The sequence below is a fragment of the Dysidea avara genome, chromosome 6 (assembly GCF_963678975.1).
Source record: "Dysidea avara chromosome 6, odDysAvar1.4, whole genome shotgun sequence".
In the NCBI taxonomy this organism is placed as follows: Eukaryota; Metazoa; Porifera; class Demospongiae; order Dictyoceratida; family Dysideidae; genus Dysidea; species Dysidea avara.
In genome coordinates this window covers 14,619,457-14,640,983 of record NC_089277.1, presented here as the reverse complement: position 1 = coordinate 14,640,983, position 21,527 = coordinate 14,619,457, and the positions used below count along the sequence as shown (strand labels likewise).

General features: G+C 39.7%; 2 protein-coding genes across 6 annotated transcripts in view; both read left to right on the top strand.

Annotated features, from left to right (window-relative positions):
- LOC136259187 (U4/U6.U5 tri-snRNP-associated protein 1-like) overlaps window positions 1-21,527 on the top strand; it is a 52,754-nt gene that overhangs the window by 11,674 nt on the left and 19,553 nt on the right. The gene's annotated exons all lie outside the window — the stretch shown is intronic.
- On the top strand, window positions 18,623-21,160 carry LOC136258452 (tripartite motif-containing protein 2-like). The gene has a single exon (XM_066051762.1). It carries the CDS (start codon window positions 18,629-18,631, stop codon window positions 20,825-20,827), a length of 2,199 nt encoding a protein of 732 aa, XP_065907834.1. The 5' UTR covers window positions 18,623-18,628; the 3' UTR covers window positions 20,828-21,160.

The window sequence follows — 21,527 nt, the reverse complement described above, 5'->3', positions numbered from 1 at the left end:
GGAGTCAGCCTGGGCAAGATAGGGGGGAGCATGATGTAGCTTTGTCAGATAGTGGAGAAGTGTTGGATAGCGGAGAATTGGTAGAGACTACTTCAGTTAGCGGAGAGGTAGCAGAGGAGCCAGGCAACAAGGAGTTCAGAGCAGAGGCAGAAGAGGGTAATATGGGTGTAGGATTGCCCTTACAGGAGCTCGAAGAGGAGTCAAATCTGCCTGTTGATGGGGATGTGCTGGCAAGTGAGTTTAATTTGAGTGATGATATGTTTGTAGGTGGTGAGAAGGACAAGGGCCCAAGAAAGCCTAGGTCTGAGAGAAGGAAGATGCGTTATGAGCACCCCAGAGCTCAGAGGGCATGTGTTGGGGATCTTAACCCAGCTATTTCAAAGGAGGAGTTACGGAAGCTTCAAGATGCTGATTTGATGATTCAGGATCTGAGGGAATTGAAACCGGACCAAGTAGTGGAGCAAGATGGCTTGTGGTACCATTTATGGGTAAAGAGGCAGCCACCTGGGCAGACGGTGAAGCAGTTGCTTTTACCCAAACCATACCATCATATTGTTTGTAAGTTAGCTCATTCTATTCCAATTGCAGGACACCTTGGCCGGGATAAGACAGTCTGTAGAATTACACAGCGGGTTTATTGGCCCACAGTATTCCGAGATGTAGCAGAATACTGCAGGAGATGTCCACAGTGTCAGAAAACTGCTAGAGGGAGTCAACTCAGAGTACCACTTGTTCCCTTACCAGTGATGAAGGAACCGTTCGAGAGGATAGCCATGGACATTGTGGGTCCATTACCACGTAGCAGGAGAGGTAATCAATACATTTTAGTATGTGATTATGCAACGAGGTACCCGGAGGCTATTCCTTTACGTTCCATTGATGCTGGGACAGTGGCAGAACACCTCATACAATTGTTCTCTAGAGTTGGCATTCCCAGGGAGATCCTGTCTGATCAGGGTACTAACTTTATGTCGCAGTTGTTAAAGGAGTTGTACAACTTGTTGAATATCACCCAAATCCGTACTTCACCATACCATCCACAAACGGACGGCTTGGTGGAAAGATTCAACAAGACCCTTAAATCAATGTTGAGGAAGTTAGTAAGTAAGGAGGGTAAGAATTGGGATAGTTTGTTGCCATATGTGTTGTTTGCGTACCGTGAGGTACCTCAATCTACCACAGGGTTCTCGCCATTTGAATTGTTGTACGGTAGAGAAGTGAGGGGTCCATTAGATGTGCTGAGAGAAGAGTGGGAGGCGAGTAAGAAGAGTGACGAGAGTGTATTGTCCCACATCCTGCAAGTGAGAGAGAGGTTAGAAGAGATGTCAGAGTTGGTAAGTGAGAATGTGAGAGAGGCACAAAGGTGTCAGAAGTTATGGTATGATCAGAATACTAGAGAGAGAGTGTTAGAGCCTGGAGAGGAGGTATTAGTGTTGTTGCCAACTTCAAGCAACAAATTGTTGGCTAAGTGGCAGGGACCCTATCGTGTGATACGCAGGGTAGGGGAAGTAAACTATGAGTTGTCCATGCCAGACAAGAGGAGGAGGAAGGCCATATTTCATGTGAACATGTTAAAGAAATGGCACCAGGCAGAAGATACATGCTTGTGGGCGGCTAGTGTTGATTCTGAAGAAGAAGAGGACACACCTTCATGGAGAGGGGAGAGTGGTAAGTCTCCCTCTGTAGGTAGTCAGTTGACTGAGCAGCAGAAGGGACAGTTATTGGAGCTACTGACTGAGTTCAAGACAGTAATGAGTGGGAAGTGTGGGAGAACCTCCATTGGTCAGCATCGTATAAGAACCGTGGAAGGACTACCGGTACGACAGTGGCCATATCGGATGCCACACATTTACAGAGAGGCAGTTGAGAAAGAGTTAGAGATGATGTTGGAAGAGGGTGTGATTGAGCCATGTGTCAGTGAATGGGCATCTCCAATGGTGATCGTCAAAAAGAAGGATGATACCATTCGACTGTGCGTAGATTACAGGAGACTGAATGCTGGAACACAGCTGGATGCATACCCTATGCCAAGGGTCGAAGACATCTTAGATCAGCTAGGCCAAGCTAAGTATATCACCACATTGGATCTTGCGAAAGGGTATTGGCAAGTTCCTGTGGCAGAGGAGGACCGTCACAACTGAAACAGCATTCATCACCACTAAAGGGCTATACCAATTTAAGATGATGCCATTTGGGCTCTGTGGAGCACCCGCCACATTCCAAAGAATGATGGACGAGGTTATCCGGGGAATGGACAAGTTTGTTAGCGCCTACCTGGATGATCTCATTGTGTTTAGTTATAATTGGGAGGATCATCTTACACATCTAAGAGTAATGTTGAACAGATTGGGAGAGGTGGGGCTAACAACCAAGCCCTCCAAATGTCAGTTGGCTATGGCAGAATGTACATATCTGGGGCATGTGGTTGGCAATGGAGTGGTGAAGCCAGAGGCAACTAAGTTACAAACTATAGAGCAGTTTCCTTTGCCAACCACAAAGAAGCAGGTCAGATCGTTTTTGGGGCTAGCTGGCTATTATCGCCGTTTTATTCCTGACTATGCAACCATTGCTGCTCCATTGACTGAATTAATCAGGAAGTATGAGCCGGAGAGAATTAGTTGGTCAGAAGGTTGTAATAGGGCGTTTTGTGAGTTGAAGGGGAGGTTGTTGTCTTATCCTGTGTTAAGAAATGTTAATTTCTCCCTTCCCTTTACTTTACAGGTAGATGCTTCTGATGTTGGGGTGGGAGCAGTTTTAAGTCAGATTGATGAGGAGGGCATGGACCACCCAGTTGCATACTTCAGCAGGAAACTATTGCCCAGGGAACAGAAATATGCTACCGTTGAAAAGGAGTGTTTGGCCATCAAACTGGGAATAGAGAAGTTTTCTGTCTACTTGATGGGGAGAGAATTTACAATCCAGACGGACCATTGGGCACTGCAGTGGCTCTCAAAGTGTCAAAATTTGAACAGCCGATTGACACGGTGGAGCATAGCTTTACAATCCTACAAGTTTAAAGTGCTCCATCGAAGAGGAACAGAGAATGCTAATGCTGATGCCCTCTCACGGATCTCGGTTGCCATCAAGATAAGGGGGAAGGGGTGTGAGAGATCAGGCCAGATTCAACAGGCCCAGCAGCCATATAGGGACTGAACATTGTTATTTGTATCATGATATAACAATCTAGACTATTCTAGAACATTCTGAGAATTTTGTATAAATAGAGCTGTGTTGTACAGTATATTTGCCTTCTCTTATTTCATTTGAATGAATGATTGCTGCTGTATCCCTGGTGAAGCTGTTGAGGAGACTGCTACTGTTGGCTAGCTCGGTGCTGTTCCTATCACAGGAGCTAAAGAGAACACTAATAACAACTGTAGCAGAAAGTTGAATAGTACACATCAAGTCACCATGTAACAGAATTTGCTAAAAGAAAAAATGAGGCTAACTGTTTTAAACAACATTTTGCTCAATTGTTTGTGAGGAGTAGGCTAGTCTCAACCAGACAAGTTTTTCACATGACACTTAATATGGATTAGGGATCATAAGCTGACACTTATGATCTCTAATAAATAAGCACCCTGCTCAGGGCCGGAGGAAGCAATTCTAAAGTGGTCAGGCCAAGGGGTAGGCACTATGAAATGCTGAGTACTTGATTTGTGAATGCTAGGAGGTCTCCCAGGAAAATTTTCAAAATTGCATGCTCTAAGATTAAATCTCATACAGACTATTTTCAGCTGTAAATTACCTAGCAAATTATTGACTAACACTTGTGTTAAACTCACTGCATGTAGCTACATCATGTGTTCACATTAATTTCTTACATTATACAGTTGTAACACATGTAAATACAGTATTGTTCCTTTTGTGTTATAGTTAACTACATATGCATGCAGTACGAGTCTAACATTTGAATCTGATGGCTTTATGTGATGAAGTCACAACTCAGTGAATAGCTAGCTGGGCACTAATCTATATGCTTATATTATGCTATGCTGCAGTGCTAGAATATTCATCCAATTATGTACACTTCCACACAAAGCTATTTATATTTCGTATTTGCTAGCTTCATAAAGTGTTTAACTAATAAATCAGTATGAAGTACCTGAATGCTGAGACTGTTCTATTAGAGTGTTTCGATCTTTTCCATGATGATTGTCATGGGGAATGATTTTAAAGTATTATGTAGCTAAATATTCTACTGGCATTATATCACAATGCTTGCAAGATGCTTTAGGCATCTATCATTCCCAAAAACATGCCAGCATAATCGGCCAGTGCCTATCAGTGACTCGGATATATATTTTTAAAATTGATGCTGAAAAAGCAAGCTATGGCCTGACTGGCCGGACCGCTTCCTCCAGCCCTGAATTGTTGGTAAATAGCAAGTCAGCCACAATGTTCTCTGCAGCTGATAACCTGTATTAAATCCCATTGTGTGAGAGTGTGTCAGAGTGCTTCACTGGGTGATAACTAGACAGAGTGGCTTCACTATTGTACAATAAGTTAGTTGTCATCCTCATTGTTATTACACTCGTCCTCAGCTTCACCTCATAGTAACAATGATGTCACCCTCATAACAGAATTATATAACTAGGGCTGAAACGATCATGGTTTTTTAGTATTCGAGTACTCTCTAGAGTTAACGATTGAGTACTCACGAATACTAGCTATTTGTAGTCATACCCATTTGACATGTTTTGTACCAATTGCAACCTTAAACAGTTTATGGCTTTTCAAGTAACAACAATGATACACACACTGTATTAAAGTACTGATATTAGTGTCCCAGACAGAAAAAAATATGCTAATCAAAACTCTACAGCCTTAATTCATTGTGTCACTCCCTGATGACAAATACATCATGTGAGCTGGGTCACGTGATCTTAACGAGTACTTGAGTACCAATTTTACTATCCGAGTATCAAATCCTTAACGAGTATTAGTATTTGTTTCAGCCCTATATATCTATAACATATACACCATTTTGACTATCACATATAGCATTATTGTGAATTTTGATTTCTCTTTTCTTTACAGCTAAAATTTGGGCACCATTATGATCCCAATAGCAACAAACTTTTTTGAATGGAATCACAAACCATCGAACATGTCATTTGTGCATATTAATATACTATTTTATTGTCAGAGTGTCCTTATAGTTGTTATTGTATAGAGAAGAAGATATGTTAGCACTATTATAATATTGTAATATAATGTACCGTAATTTGTTTTATTTTTGTGCAAAAAAATTTAGTGATAAAATTTTCGTTGTAAAAATATTTTTGTATGATTTACATGAATGACTGTTTTATTAGAGTAGTTCGATCTTTTATAAAAAATTTCGTGCAAGAAATTTTTGTACGAGTTTTTGCATATGAAAATTATTTTACAACAAAAAAAAGTAAATTACTATATAAACAACATGTACAACATACACACATACGTTCATTTCCTGTTAGTTGTAAAATTATGTTTTGTCTCCTTTTTTAATATAATGATTATTGATGTTTATAATAATGTTCTATCACAAGCTTGCGAAGGGCAGACATACACAGTTGATAAGGTAAGGGCGGGCGTTTCCGTACAAAGTTTGTACATGCATTAGAAAAGTATTTATTTCTCCTCGACAGAAGATCTAACATGCTTGGTACCGAATTTTAGCCAATGAAATAGGCTATCGGTGGTATAATTTGTGAGTGGTAAGGTGTAGGGTGCTAGGAGAAAGAACGGTCTAAACTTGCATTTTGAGAAAATGCTAAAAAATTACGCATGTGGCTGGGGTTTCCGGACACCAGTATAAGTAGGCGTACCTGGCATTGCTATGGGAATTGCTGCACACCATTGAGTGCCGTGGCCCAGCAGAGACTGATAGCGTTCTGTTTGGCTGGTTACTTTGTTTATGGCAGCGATTTTTTTGCAGCAGAATTGTGTTATGCTGCTTCGGACCTCGCAGTTGTCTTGCAACGCTTTCAAAGATGCGACACTTGATCTACTGCCTGGAAATCTGTACCAGCCCTTACCTGAACACAGAAACAGCATACTGGCCCAGCGGATCCTTGCTGCAGGCTTCTCCGGGTTGCTGGTTGTGTTGATTGCGCATTCAAGTTGATACGACGCAGGTAAGGCCAATGAAACTTGATTAGTAGTTTCGCGTCATTGCCCGCATACTTTTGATACACCCGCATAGGATTTCATTATTGGAATTTCAGATTGAAATACTCTAATAGAGCAGTCACTTTTACTCTAATGAAGCAATCAGCTATACTCTAATGGAAAAATCATTTGTTATATGGATTAGTAATGTACTTTAGCTATTTAATGCAAGAGTAATCAATGTAGATCTCACTTTTTTTTGGCAGAAATCTTCATGTTTGGGATGTGTGTTGTGCTTTTGGAAAATAATGAATAATGAACAATAACCGCCCGCCCTCATCAAATTTTCAAAAATCTGAGCGAGAAACTGGTAATCAAGTTTCATTGGCCTAATGGGCTTGGAATCCAGTTGTACTATCTCTAAACCATATATCCGTTCACTGTATAGTGTGATTGACAATTTTTGGTGCATATGGTCGCTCAGAATTACGAACGATGACCTCAATATACTGTTAACACGCGTATAGAAAGTTTTTTACACAATAATATTCTACATGCGCAAGCAAATCGTGACGAATCTCACAAATCCTTGAAGCTATCGAGATAAAACTTTGGTATTTTATAGCACACAAGTGGAGTACTTAGGTACTCAAACCATAGCCTGATTCGTTTCCATTCCATCCTTCAGTAGCGGATTAAAAACGAAGTGTCCGGAATACCCAGCTGTCCGGAAACCCCCTTACTTACCTTATTAAAGGCGGCTGGGGGAAGCCCTCTAAATAAAGTTGTGCACGTGATTAGCCCGCAACTTTAGTTGGACGTGAGCGTGAAGTTGTAGTACCATAGATGAGACTCCGTACATCTATGGGTAGCACTGAACAGATCAAGAGAAGCCGTACTTGAGTTTCACTCCTCGAAGTGCGCATTAGGTAATTGTATTAGTATGTACATTTGGTACTCATTGAACTGATCAGTAGAACTGTATAGAGCAGTTTCAAAACCATGGTAACCAAAAATTACGCAATGGACCACACCCAAATCGCCATGTTTTTGTACCAGATTGCTTGATGTTGCAAGTTGAATTCCTCGCTAAATCCATGCCAAGACTTATTGGGGGCGAGCCTGAGCGAGCCCCACACTAGCGAGTCGCCCACGTAACTTTCGTCTCAGCGACCATGCCCAAAAAACTACAGAAGAAATCGGAAAGAGACCCTGAAATAAACGGACTTACCGTGAAATAAACGGCGTAAATCACAGCACTTCCATATATGTTCGTCTCATCGACCATGCCACGGAGAAATATACGACGTAGATTACAGCACTTCCATATATGTTCGTCTCATCGACCATGCCACGGAGAAATATACGACGTAGATTACAGCACTTCCATATATGTTCGTCTCATCGACCGTGTCACGGAGAAATATACGACGTAGATTACAGCACTTCCATATATGTTCGTCTCATCGGCCATGTCACCGAGAAATATACGACGTAGATTACAGCACTTCCATATATGTTCGTCTCATCGACCATGTCACGGGGAAATATACGACGTAGATTACAGCGTACTAGGCAGATGCTAGCAGCATCGTGGGGCGAGCCTGAACTGAACTTAGAAGCTATAGCTAGCTAATGATACTATGTATACTTTTACAGGCACTGCGGCAAGATGGCAAAGTCAGCACGAGGAGTCAGCATATTGTTGTAAATACATTTTGATGATGTAATGTGTAATGATGAAATGCGCTAAAGTATAGCTATATATGATGTATGAGATAAACGAGTGGGAGAGTGCGCACGTGGTGGCACATGTGCATTGACAAAAAAGCTTCAAAGAGGTGGCACACTGTCGCAAAATGAATCGAGAAATGGATGTATCCAGCATGAATGAAAGCGATTCTGCAACAGTACATGGAGTGTTTGTTGGTGCTGTAAATGGTTATAAGTGTATGTGTGTGAGGAACATTACTTACAATAAGTTCTGGTGGAACTGAACCAGGATCCATATTATTAGCAGCAGAAAATAGCTTTGGTACATGGCTATCATTGTGACAACGCCTACAGGTACTCGTGTCATTTAGTGAAATGCTTGGGAATTTTTCAAGACATATTGAACACCTGACTGTATCCAATGAAGCCAATTCAGCATGAAATTCCCTAATCTTGGCAATGACTGCAGGGTTGCTAATGTCAACTGGCACCTGACACTGGAGATGCTGTGATTGGTCCACATTCACATGAGCATTTGTTACTACACCAGCATTCAAACCACTATCAATATAAACTACTGAATAAATTTAATTAAAACGTACTAATCCTGCCTTCTCTGCTGTAAGATTGTGTCCCTTTGCTGTTGTGTCAATTGAGTACGTCTTCTTCTGCTACTTTCTCTGTTTCTCCTTCGTCTTTCTTCCGCTTGCTCTGGTGTTTCGCGATCTCTTCTCAATCTATACTGCTTTCTTCTTCTTCTAAGCCGTTCTTCTCTATCCATTATGTACCATCTATAGCCAATCTCACCGTGATAACACGTGGCATGGTTGAGGACACGAGCAGTGCTGTACCATGTATAGCCAATCTCAGCGTGACAACACGTGGCATGGTTGAGGATACGAGCAGTGCTGTAATCTACGCCGCTTATTTTTCCGTGGCACGGTCGACGACACGAGCATATATGGAAGTGCTGTAATCTACGCCGTTTATTTTTCCGTGGCACGGTCGATGACACGAGCATATATGGAAGTGCTGTAATCTACACCGTTTATTTTTCCGTGGCACGGTCGACGACACGAGCATATATGGAAGTGCTGTAATCTACGACGTTTATTTTTCCGTGGTACGGTCGACGACACGAGCATATATGGAAGTGCTGTAATCTACGCCGTTTACTTTGCCGTGACATGGACTACAGTGGGCATTAATTCGGTAAGTTTTCCGATTTCTTTTGTAGTTGTTTGCGCATGGTCCATGACACGAAACTTACGTGGGCGACTCGCTAGTGTGGGGCTCGCTCAGGCTCGCCCCAATGAAACACGTGTATCAGCGCGTGAATATGAAAATCACCTAAGGTTGGCTAAATGAATGCAGAAGAACGGCTTAGAAGAAGGAGACAGCTGTACAGATTGAGAAGGGACCGAGAAACACCAGAAGAAGCTGAAGAAAGACGAAGGAGAAACAGAGAATACTCCAGAACAAGATATGCTCGGCAAAGGGACACAATCTTGCAGCAGAGAAGGCAGAATTAGTATGTAAAATAATGAATCAGTCACACAACAATAACATTGATTTATCTACATAATAATTTTGTTTGCTTGCTTATGCTTTACGTTGTGTTATCAGATTTGTATATGTACCATGCTAACATTGATTTTATTTGTTTTGATAGTGCTTCGAATCTCGGTACAGACACAAATCCTGATGTAAACATCAACAGATCACAAGATGCTGAATTGCCAGCATACAATGACCCTGCTGTTATTTCTAAGATTGCGGAATTTCATGCTGAATTAGCTTCATTGGATCCAGTCAGATGTTCAACCTGTTACTAGCTATTTGTGTGTTTTGATAGCCTATGGCTAACTCGGTACTTCATACTACACCTGGCTATACTAATAGCTAATACCCAAGGTATACTATTATACCTTTGTGTAGATGGTGTAGATGATCATTTCTTATAAATTGACCACTGTACAATCATGTCTATAACATTAAAGGGATTTACAGTTCCTCTTATTTATAGATAACAAAAAATCTGCTGAGTTCACCATCCAGTTGAACACTGCATGACAATCAGTAGCTGGCTACCTAGAGAATTGCAATAGCTATAATGCAGTTAATATAGCATATATTATACCACTTACAAACATGCAGTAGCAAGATCTCATTTGAGCTATCTCTGTTTCATCACATCGTGCTACCACGTTCACTTGAATATATACTCATCATAAACTACCTATTGCTACTATGCATACTCCCATTAAATATGTTCAGGCTCGCCCCACGATGCTGTTTGCATCTGTCTAGTTAATTCGTGAGTAAAATAGATGCCAGTGATAGAATAAAATGTGCAGGTGAGTTATTAGGCATTAAAAGATACGCACTGCCTCCCAACAGGGCAGTTTCGAAGGAAAGAGAAATGCGTAAAAATGGACTTGGCCAAATTACGACCTATTCACCGTCCAAAGGCGGTTAAAACTAGGGGAAACTTACAGTATAGGTCTTTACCCAGCACCACAGCAGCGTACAGCCACATCCAGCTATCCCAGGATTAGCCAGAGCTCCTGAAAGGCACGAGACCGGTAATGGCGTACTACCAAACTGTGATAAAACGCCAGCAAAAGAAGACTCTTAGTGGTGAATTTTGCTAGAGTTAAGTTTTATTGTCGAAATCAACCATCAGTTAAACTTTAGCGGTCTTATTTTGCTGTCTGATTTTTCACACGAAGTGGGAATCCCAGCACATGAGCGATTCTGGCTAACTCGGGGATAGGTGGATGTGGCTGTACGATGCTGTGGTGCTGGATAAAGACCTATACTGCAGGTTTCCCCTAGTTTTAACCACCTTTGGGCGGTGAATAGGTCGAAATTTGGCCAAATCCATCTTTACGCATTTCTCCTTCCTACGAAACTACCCTGTTGGGAGGCAGTACGGATCTTTTAATGCGTAATAACTCACCTAAATGTTTTATTCTATCACTGGCATCTCTTTTACTTACGTATTAATAAGTATTGGCATGAATTTAGCGAGGAATTCAACTTGCAACATGAAACAGTCTGGTACAAAAACATGGCGATTTGGGTGTGTCCATTGCGTAATTTTTGGTTACCATGGTTTTGAAACTGCTCTATTGTTATCATAATTGTGACTCGGACGTGGTCACACGCATTCAGCCTTTCTCTCACTCGCTCGCTTGCACGCACGCAGTCATCAATCTCACTCAATTCACTCCTTGGTAGTGGAGGCGGAAGGTAGGAGCTGGAGCCCCCAACTTTCAGATGAGAGGGACAGAGCTCCGCCAATAATTGCCTTGTGTGATGTTACATGTAATTAATGTCGTGGTTTCTAAACTGGCAGCATGTAGTGGAAGGATTCATTGTACGTATGTTGTACCTATAGTCTCGCATAGCCAGAACCTTTTCTTTCTTTTGTGTTGGGGTGGGGAAAGAAAAGGGTCTGGTGAACATAGTATAGCATCGTCATTGGCCTATCCCGAGATTGACTGTGCAGCTTCTGGATTGTTTGTGGGTGCGAATGATGTGTTGTGCTAATCGTTGTATCATTTGTGTTCTGTTGCCATAGATATAAAGCATGATCATAGATATACATACTAGTACCTAGTCTCATACCCAGACCCCAGCCACTGTATTGAGTAGGGTCTGGTGACAAACGCTGGAGTTTTGGGCCCTATGCCATTTTTCTTTTCTGACCAATCAGATGCTTTAATTCAGCTACAATGCAATTTGATAGGCTAGAACGACAAAGATGACTGACTGGAACCATGGATACGAATGCATAAACAATATGGCGGTATGCCCAAAAACATAGCATAAGTTACCAGACCCTACTAACGCAGTGGATGGGGTCTGGGCGCAAGTACCCGGGATTGGAATCATCTCATGTGAGCCCATTGACTTCAATCATAGATAATATACCCCCCTGGATTGGAAACTAGTAAGCGCCACTGGTTACAGGCTGGTTTCGTACCCCTTCAATGACAAGACAAGTTTCTCTGGGCGAAACAAGACTCACCACTGATAAAGGGCTCTTTGTCAAGATGTTTTGGAAGCCAACAGCAAGTTTCGAGGCAAATTGGCTCTTTGTTGTGCAAATGTTAGGAGCAAAACTGAACACAAGATGTGATGGTTTGGACACATTCAAAGAAAACAACTAAACCCTGTACAATATGCCCTTCACACCCAGACCATATCTCTTTCTTTCTTATCTCTTTCTTCACCAAGAAGGATGTCAAGTGCAGTTTTAGTCTTCTTCTTGCATGGCGACTGAACTGGTGCAACATGTACTGAGTCTGCTGATTCCACCAATTCTTTCATCAGCCTTGTAATCTCAAGCTTAACATCACGCTTCAGCTTGTCATCCATAAAACTTCAGGTAATGGAATCTTGGATCAATAGCACTTGCTAGCACTAATATTTCAGTAGGGTTTAAATAGTCAAGCCCTCATCTTCTTCGTAAGGCAATAGAAACCTTTGTTTTGAACTTCTTAATGCAAGAGTAATCATTATCATTGACTTCCAGCTTTGTAATCAGCCCATGTACAATTGGCAACACACCAGAAATTGACACATTATTTTCTTCACTAAGAAACACTGTAGCAACCTCTAGATGCTCCAACACCTTTGACAAATCCTCCAGAATGACCCAATGTGCTGGTGACAACTCTAGGTATCGATACTAACGTTATGTCACACTCTCATCATCAAGCACTGCAGTCAGAGGCCACCTGTTGTGCAGTATACTCTGTATCATGTATAATGTACTATTCTATGTAGTAATGCAGGCCTGCTGCAACTTCTTCGGTTCAACAGACATTGCTTCTTGTCTTCTTCTGAGTTCAGCAGTGGCAAGAGCACTGTGCCAAAAGTGAGTTACTAGCTTCTTTGCTTCACCTAAAGCTTGTGAAATGGCAGTGAGACTCAAGCCTTCCTCAATACAAAGTTGCAACCGATGTACAGCACAACTGTAGTTCTGTCAATTACCAGTCTCTTCATGCAATTTGTCACCAGCCAACTCCATGTTTGAGCACTGGTCATGTACCACTGATAGCAGGTGTTTCTTCTCCAAATTGTAATCTGCCATCACCTGTTACACTTTCTTGACAATGTTGTCTGCTGTATGGTGCTCAGGGAATGGAGATGTTGCCAGAACACAGGTAACCATATTCCATCTGCTGGTAATAAAATGACAGGTAAGTGATAAGTAAGTATCATTGGCTCGACTGGTCCAATTATCCGTTGTAAAAGCAAAGAACTCTACCTCTGTTTGAAGGTAATCTTTGATGGCAGCTTTTCCTTTTGCAATCGGTAAGTGTCTATATAGTTCAGGTGTGGTAGTAAAACAAACAAATTGTATCTTTTTGGCTACTTCTGACGATTTAAAATGATACACATGTGATCAAAAATGTTGTATTTTCCATTTTGGAAATAATAGCAATCTTATTTGTTTGATCTTTGCTCACACAAGTGCTTTAACTTTGTGGACTGTCTTCCTTGTGGGGTCTAGTAGTTTATGTTGACATGGGTGGTGGTTGCTGTTGTTTGGGGCTGGCATTCATACTGTATCAGCTGTTGCCACTATTGCATTGGTAGTAGCCCTCTAGAGAGAAGAGTCAGTGCTGGTATAATAATGATTGGTCACCTTGAAGTTGGGGATCTGTGTAACAGCAATCTGAGTATGCCATAGGAGGTAGGACTGTATGCTACTTTCTATAATTGCATGTTTGTATTTCATGTGAATTTCAATAACTGCATGTAGTACAAATATAAAAATGTGGTTTTGTAGGTCTCAGTAGATGTTTAGTTAGCAGCTTCAAAGAAATCTATGTTGATTTGTTAGTGCCCCTAGCAAAACAATGATTATTGCCAATAAAGTCTTGTGAAACAAAATAGCTTTTAAGCATTGAAATGTATATACAAGCATAGTTTGCAGGTTTTATACTGCAACTATTGAGACTCACATGAAATACCAAATAGTAATATGGCATTAAAGTAAGCAGCACTCACAATGTATGTTCTACCTCCTCTGTGACTATGCTGTAGTAGCTATTGACAAGTCTTTACTGTGTACTACAAGGAACTGGATTGTATTGGTGAAGGTACATATTCCCAGTTGAGAGTATACAAGGGGTCATTCAGTGTTTGTTGTGTCACTGTTGGTTCCTTAGCAAAGTAGGACTAACTGACTAACTGTTTACAAGTGCAAAGCTGACAAGTCGATGTCTTGAGCTTCTCCGTCACTGTTCTTCATACCTGTATGAAGACCATGTGACCTTTATGGTAGTGGAGAGGAGGAGTGCGTGTACGTATGTGTAGTGTGTGTGTGTGTGTGTGTGTGTGTGTGTGTGTGTGTGTGTGTGTGTGTGTGTGTGTGGAGGGTGAAAATAGCGACAAAGTTTTGAGGATCACAGGTTTTAATCACATTATCCTCATGTCTATGATCCTTTGACATCTAAATGACAAATGAAGGATATAGGACAAGTCTGTTTGAAGTCATGTAGAATTGTCTCCTCACCCCCACTCTCTATACCTCCTCGTTATTAATACCACTGAAAAAGGTTGAATCGTTTGTGACCGGATTTGCGAAAAGGTACCTTTTCCACACATTTTACATGCCAGCAAACAAAATGATGTAACACTTGACTTCTTATATGTAACTGATTAACTTGCTCTTAGTTTCAAAATGTAGCCAGTTACTTTAGCTGCACGCATGGAAAATGTCAGGGAATTATATGCAAAGATACAAAAGTTACGAAATTTCAAAGTTCAAAAAAATTGGATCAAATTTGTTTGTGAATAAGGTACTTTTTTGCAAATCCGGTCACATTTTAGCACAAAACACATCAGATCTTACAGTACCTATGGTGAAAATTATATATGTATACCTACAACTGTATATCTTGGCAAGTTACATGTACATCCAAATCCAATATCATTAGTGTGAATCAAGTGGCTACTGGGAAATAATCTGACTTGTGAATATAGTCTGGCGCCACCTGCCCTTTTGTAAAAATTAAGGGTGTGGTGAAATACAGATACCATATAATTTCAGAATGAATTTAATAAGACAGTGTATGCAACTGCTGGATACATCAGATGATTGCCCTTCAATTTGAGCAAAAACATTGTGTTACCAAGGTGATATGTCTGTGAACATCATTGACACGCATTAATTAGCTACTACTGAATCCGAGCAGTAGAAATTAGTATCTTGTAATTCACCGAACTCTTATTTTTTGGTAAAGGGGCAGGCAGTGCCAGACTGTTGTGAATACTCATGAGCATATTGTACAGAACCACAAACAACTATTTACTCTCATATGCACTGTCTATTTCTGCTCATTTTTTTTTTCAAAACACAGTTACAGTGTAGATTGTGTAATTTTCAGCAGTTGTGTTCCTGACAGTGGTGAGGAACATGAAAAGTTTTTAATTGTTATGCAATTATTTTCAATAAAGTCATTTCTACAGGTACTTCAACCATTAAAGGAAGCTTTCCACTTTTGTTTGCCTGTAGCTATGTCTCTAGCCTTAACCTTTGTCTTAGCTAAAACTTCAGTGATACTATAACTACATCTAAAATAGCAAGACATCTACTAAGGCTTGTACTGTTAATTTAATTGCAATGAATTGATCATTCCAAGTCATACACTGATTGCCATTAGGGGTCAGTGAATAATATCTGGGTCAGCATTGTAAGTGGGCTGGATCATTTGGGTCACATTTTGCCCGGGTGAAGTGGATCTTATCCACGTACTTCACTGAATTCCTGGGTCTCACCCAGATGAGATCACATGTGACTATAAGGATCTGCCATTGATTCTAATGATTTGTAACATTGAGAAAACAGAAGTGATGTAACTTTGCTACATTGCACAACTACCTATGTTGGTGTGGCCTCTATTACACAACCCAGACATGTAGGAAGGCACCACAAAAATAGTATACATTCAGTAGGCACCACAAATATTTTAATACATGCACCCTTGTCCAGATTACTCTGTGTTTTGATTAGTTACCAAGATGGCTGTTATACACAGATCGGTATAGCTTTCCTTGTGGTATATTTTTTTGTTCTTAAAGTGTAACAGCTACTGTTCTGGGTAAGAATATTTCAGTACTTACACACATGTATAGCTTCTAATAAATTAGCATTTTATGGAATAGTATAGAGAGGGTTTCTATTTGTTTGTAGTGAGCAAAAAGGCTTTTCATAGCTGTTACTCATATTTGCCTGCCGGCAAACTAATTGGTTCACAGACCATTTGTGCCCATTTGGAAGACATATATCAGCAACCAATCTGATCATACTCGCGATTACCGATCCGATTATTGGTACATTTCTAGTCCAGTGTCTGATGTTGTTGCAGTTGTAGAGACTGACAAAGATTCCTCATTATAGCTACTAGTGTTCGCCATCTTTACTATAATTTCGATGTTTCGAATTACAAGAATTGCTACGAACAAATTCGAATCAAACATGAATTCGAATATTTGGTATATTCATTTTAGCCCTAATTTTAATTAAACCGGGTCACATGTGGGTCAGATCCAGATCCCATCCGGAATACTATTCTGGTAGTGGGTCAACTGAGTGACCCACTTACAATGCTGATCTAGGTCAACAAACCAGTTTTTACCTACAATATGTAGTTTTGTATTAGAGAATGGTATACATAAAATCCTTTGATCTTAGGGAGATAATGAGGTCTATAAAATCCATTAAGAGACCTCTGGAGCGGTTCTATAAAATGATTAGAGACCTCCTATCTCCAGTTAAGGGAGTCACCACCAAGCTAATGCTCACTGATCTGCTATGCCTCCTCAGGAGGCAGAGTAGATCAGTGATATACAAAATGTAGAAAGTGATTGTGGGTTTGCATTTTGTGCAAGATATGACGACATGATGACATTTTTACTCAACCCACAATCAATCTATGTGCAAGTTTTGTCTGCTTTTTAAAATCCTTGAAGATCTTCGTGGTAGGTCTCTAACTATTACTTACGAACCATCGATTTGTTGAACATTGTCCTTTAATGATGGGACCCATCATGGGGGAATTTACTAATTGTAGCCTACAATGTATGCTGTGATGATTGATGTAATTTAGCTACCTGTATTTGATAGATACACTTTGTCTTATCTGTACACAATTACTGGTATCTTGAGCACAGTAGGGATATAACAATTCTTATTGTTTTACTGTGATTTAATATCGTGTACTACTCCAACTTGTTTCTGTACTTTTTATCGACGTGCTATGGTCCCTACTCCAGTTGAAAATTTTTTGTGTACTTGTTTGTTAACTTTTTTTTATTATTATGACTGATGAACCGCAAAAGAAGTGGCACTGCGCATCCCAGCTATATTAATTACCGTCTGAAAAGTGAAGTATCTATTATGCTTTGTTGTTGGCTATGTTCAACCCATTACACAGTAATTCAAATCAAAAGGCACCTCTGCAATCAAGACAGCCACTATGAAAAATGTGGATGATTTCCACTACGAAGGGAAGTCATCACATGCTATCGCCGAATCAACACTTTTTTGCTGTCAGCAAAGATGTATGGGGCACAAAGGAGGACACTGGTAAATCCATGAAGAATGCATTGTACATACTGTGGTTGAAAAAATCAAGTCTGTAGCCTTAGTCATTATCGAGTTATACTTGTATCAGTCAGTCAGTCAGTCAGTCAGTAGAAAAATTCTGTTAAGGCTGCAAGCAACTATGTCCTATGGCTTCCGTGAATAAAATTATGTGTTTTATATGAAGCTGTAAAGCCAACACAGATACTGTTCTCCACTTGATGAATAACACATGTTGTAGTTGAGACATTGAACTTCTGTTTAGTGCAAATCTGAGTGAAGTATGTACAAATTATGGCGTGGTTATAAAACACTGTAATTTTAACACTAAAATCGATTCTCCCCCTACAGCTAATTGTGAAACTCCCCAAAAATTCTTGCAGTGGCTTGTAATAACGTTATCTTTAAAAGTATGGAAACAGGTTTTTAGGAATGACTACTATGGCTTCAAAAGAGGAGATAACTGTTTTTCATAGAAAATTTAAAGAGTTCAATAGCTCAATTGATAAAATACTTCAAAAAATTACTTCCATACTTTTGTTACAAACATACTTAGGTGGCAGATGACAAAGTTTAAGAAGCGTAGAATTAAAACTGTGAGACTAGATCCAAAATTTGTTGAATTCTCATTCTTTAGGTCTAAAATACTAAACTGAGTCATAAAGTCAGTACTTCTAACTGGAGATGGTGATTTTTAATTACCACAAACACAACTGATGCAAAAGGGGATGGAAAGCAAGCACAGATCAATGAAAACCAAGATTTTGCATGTGAAGCCATAGGAATTAGTAGCGTGCCCCCTTAAATAAATTATTTTTAAGCTTCTGTTAAATAAATTATTTTTAAAATTCCATAGCAACTTGTTGAAAGTGTTTCGGGTCGATTTGAAAGCTTGTTTGGGCTTAGTTTTACTTAACTAATACTGCCTCATCATCAGGGAAAATTGGCCCTGGTTTTTGGGTGATGTTATTTTGTGGGCCACACCTTGTAGTTTTAAACTTTTAGCTACCTGCATTATTGTTTTTGATGGATACACTTGTCTAACCGGAACACAATTACTGCAAGTACACTGTATTACACAATACACTATGAAATACAATTTAACAGTAAAGACACAGAGTATGTTGTTGTATCATTGTAGCTACTTTTGTGTAATCTGTTTACTGTTATCATGTGTGTAATATTTTGTTATTCTTCACATTATAGTGAACAATGTCAGCAGTGGAGGTGAAGAAAGCTCAAAATAATTTAAGTTGTCCAATTTGTTATCAACTGTTCAACAACCCCAAGTATCTGCCTTGTTATCATTCCTACTGTGAAGGATGTCTGGAGAAGATGCAGGTACAATCCAAGATCATCTGTCCTGAGTGCAGGAAGGAAGTTAAGGTTCCTGCAGGAGGAGTGAAGGAATTTGCCACCAATTTCTTCATCAACCGACTAGTTGATGATTTGATTCTGAAGAAGAAAGTGGCTGGAGAAGAGAAAGTCAATTGTGACAATTGTAATGAAGATGATCCTGTGGTGTCGTTTTGTCCTGACTGTAATTCTTTCCTCTGTAAAGTTTGTAATGACTACCACAAGCGTAGCAAGCAGCTTAGTGGTCATGGTGTTGTGCCATTAACTGAACTGAGATCAAACAAAGAGACACCAGCCATCCAAGCTAAGGTGAAGATTCCACTTTGTAAGGAACATGATGAACAACTGAAGTACTACTGTGAGACATGTGATGAACTGGTGTGTATGTATTGTACAATGAAGAAACACAATGGCCACAATCACGACTCAATGAAAAACATGGCCAGTAAGTACCGGTCTCAGTTAAAGAAGGCCACCACTCCAATAGAAGAAATGATCCAAGATCTGTCAGGTGTACATGATAACATTGACAAGATGATGAAGAAGATAAGAAAACAAGGTGATGAAGTGAACAAGCAAGTTGATCAACATTATAATGAACTGGTTGAAAAGTTGATGGAGCAGAAAGATCAAGTGAAGCAACAAGTATGTGACACAGTGTCACAGAAAGAGAAGGCACTTACAACACAACTTGATGAAGTGGATTCAACACAAGCTGAACTTGTGAGCATGAAGGAACTGAATGATGCTCTAGAGAAGAGCTCTGACCAAGAAGCATTGTCTGCAAAGAAGCAAGTGATTGATGGTATGCAGCAACTAACTGAGAAGTACAAGAAAGTGAACAAACATCCTGTACAATCAGCCTCAATGAAGTTTATACCTAGTAAAGATCCTTTTCCACAATTTGGTTCTTTCTCTAGTATTGTAAACCTCTGTAGTTCTGAGGTAGCTAATCTTCCACAATCCATCATTGTTGGTAAAAAGGTAGAAGTCACCATCATCACCAAGGATAGCAATGGAGATCATTGTTCCACAGGAGGTCACAAGGTATTTGTCCAGTTAAAATCATTTACAGGCAATGTGACTGTTGGGGAGGTGAGGGATAACAATGATGGTAGTTATGTGGCTTCTTTAGTAGGTGAGAATGTTGGGGAGGCAAAGTTACATGTGTCCATAAGTGGTCAGGAAATTAGGGGAAGTCCCTACAGCATTGTTGTGGTTAGGAATTACCAAGCACTTAACCTGCCTAACAAGATAATGAATAATAATGGTAGCATGGGTTATCCCTGGGGTGTTGCATTTGGTAGGAATGGAGTATGGGGAGTAGCTGACCAATCCAACGATTGTGTGTGTGTATTTGATGGTCAGGATAAGTTAGTTAGGAAGGTTGGTAGCAGTGGTAGTAATAATAGTCAATTCAATTGTCCTCGTGGTGTTGCATTTGATAATAACAATCACTTGTATGTGGCTGATAGTAATAACAACAGGGTACAGAAGTTTGATGTCAATGGTAACTACTTGTTACAGTTTGGAGGTCATGGTTCAGGTAATGGTCAACTACAGGGTCCACTAGGTATCACAACACATAATGGTAGTGTATATGTTGCTGATACTAATAACCATCGTATATCAGTGTTCCAGTACAATGGTCAGTTTTGCATCTCTTTTGGTTCTGGTCAGTTAGGTAGTCCCTATGATGTAGCAGTTAATGTCAATAATCAGTTGCTTGTTGCTGACTTTAGTAAACACTGCATAGTCACTTTTACTCTTGATGGTCATTATGTAGGCAAGTTTGGTACACAAGGATCTAATAGGGGTCAGTTGAAGAATCCATATAGTCTTGCCACTGATGTGAATGGCTTCATCTTAGTTAGTGACAATAATCATCGTGTGTCTGTCTTTAACCATGTTGGTAACTTCATTCATTGCTTTGGATCATATGGATCTGCTAATGGTCAGTTTAGTAGTCCTGTTGGCATAGCTCTTAGTCCTAATGGTAGCATCTATGTTAGTGACCACAACAACAAAAGGATTCAGATCTTTACCAACTACTGACCTTATAACAATAATGTGTTTATATTTTACAGGAAGTGAAGTGACTATGTAAACTATACACTAGTAGTGTAACACTAACACTGTTGTGTTTTGATGATAATTGTATTAGTAGTTATTTCATTTTATTTTTGTTTATTGTTTATGGTTATAATATTCCAATTTTTGTAGCTAGGTTACCTTTATGTGTAATTTATTCTGGTTGTTATAGTTACCATCTTGTACAACACTACACTACATAATATTGTAATGATTTGTATACATCACATTATTGTTTGTATACCATATTTGGATGTTTGTTTCTAAATTAATTAATTAAAAATGTTTTAAACTTCACACTTTCATCATTAGTGTACTCTTGTAACATCATATCAAAAGAAATAATAGCACCAACGTTAACCATGTGTATGCATGAGGCAATGATTAACTACAAATCGTATGGATAGGCCTGAGTCAAAATAACATGCCTTAGAATTTTCCCAAAATGCTTAGGAAGTCTCAATCTATATATATAAATTATATTAACTACTTTTAAAAATCATGCATATATGGAAATCAATGTAAGCAAGAGTTCATAATAATTATATAATGAACTCTTAATGTAAGCTCCATAGTTTGAAATATCCACCTAGTACGATGGCATTACACTAGCAGCTGCCTATTATACTGGCTAGGCCTGAGTCAATTTTTCCAAAAATGCTGT

Bases quoted from the DNA above. Each gene is read 5' to 3' on its own strand.
- LOC136258452 (XM_066051762.1), top strand. From the start codon at position 18,629: ATGTCAGCAGTGGAGGTGAAGAAAGCTCAAAATAATTTAAGTTGTCCA.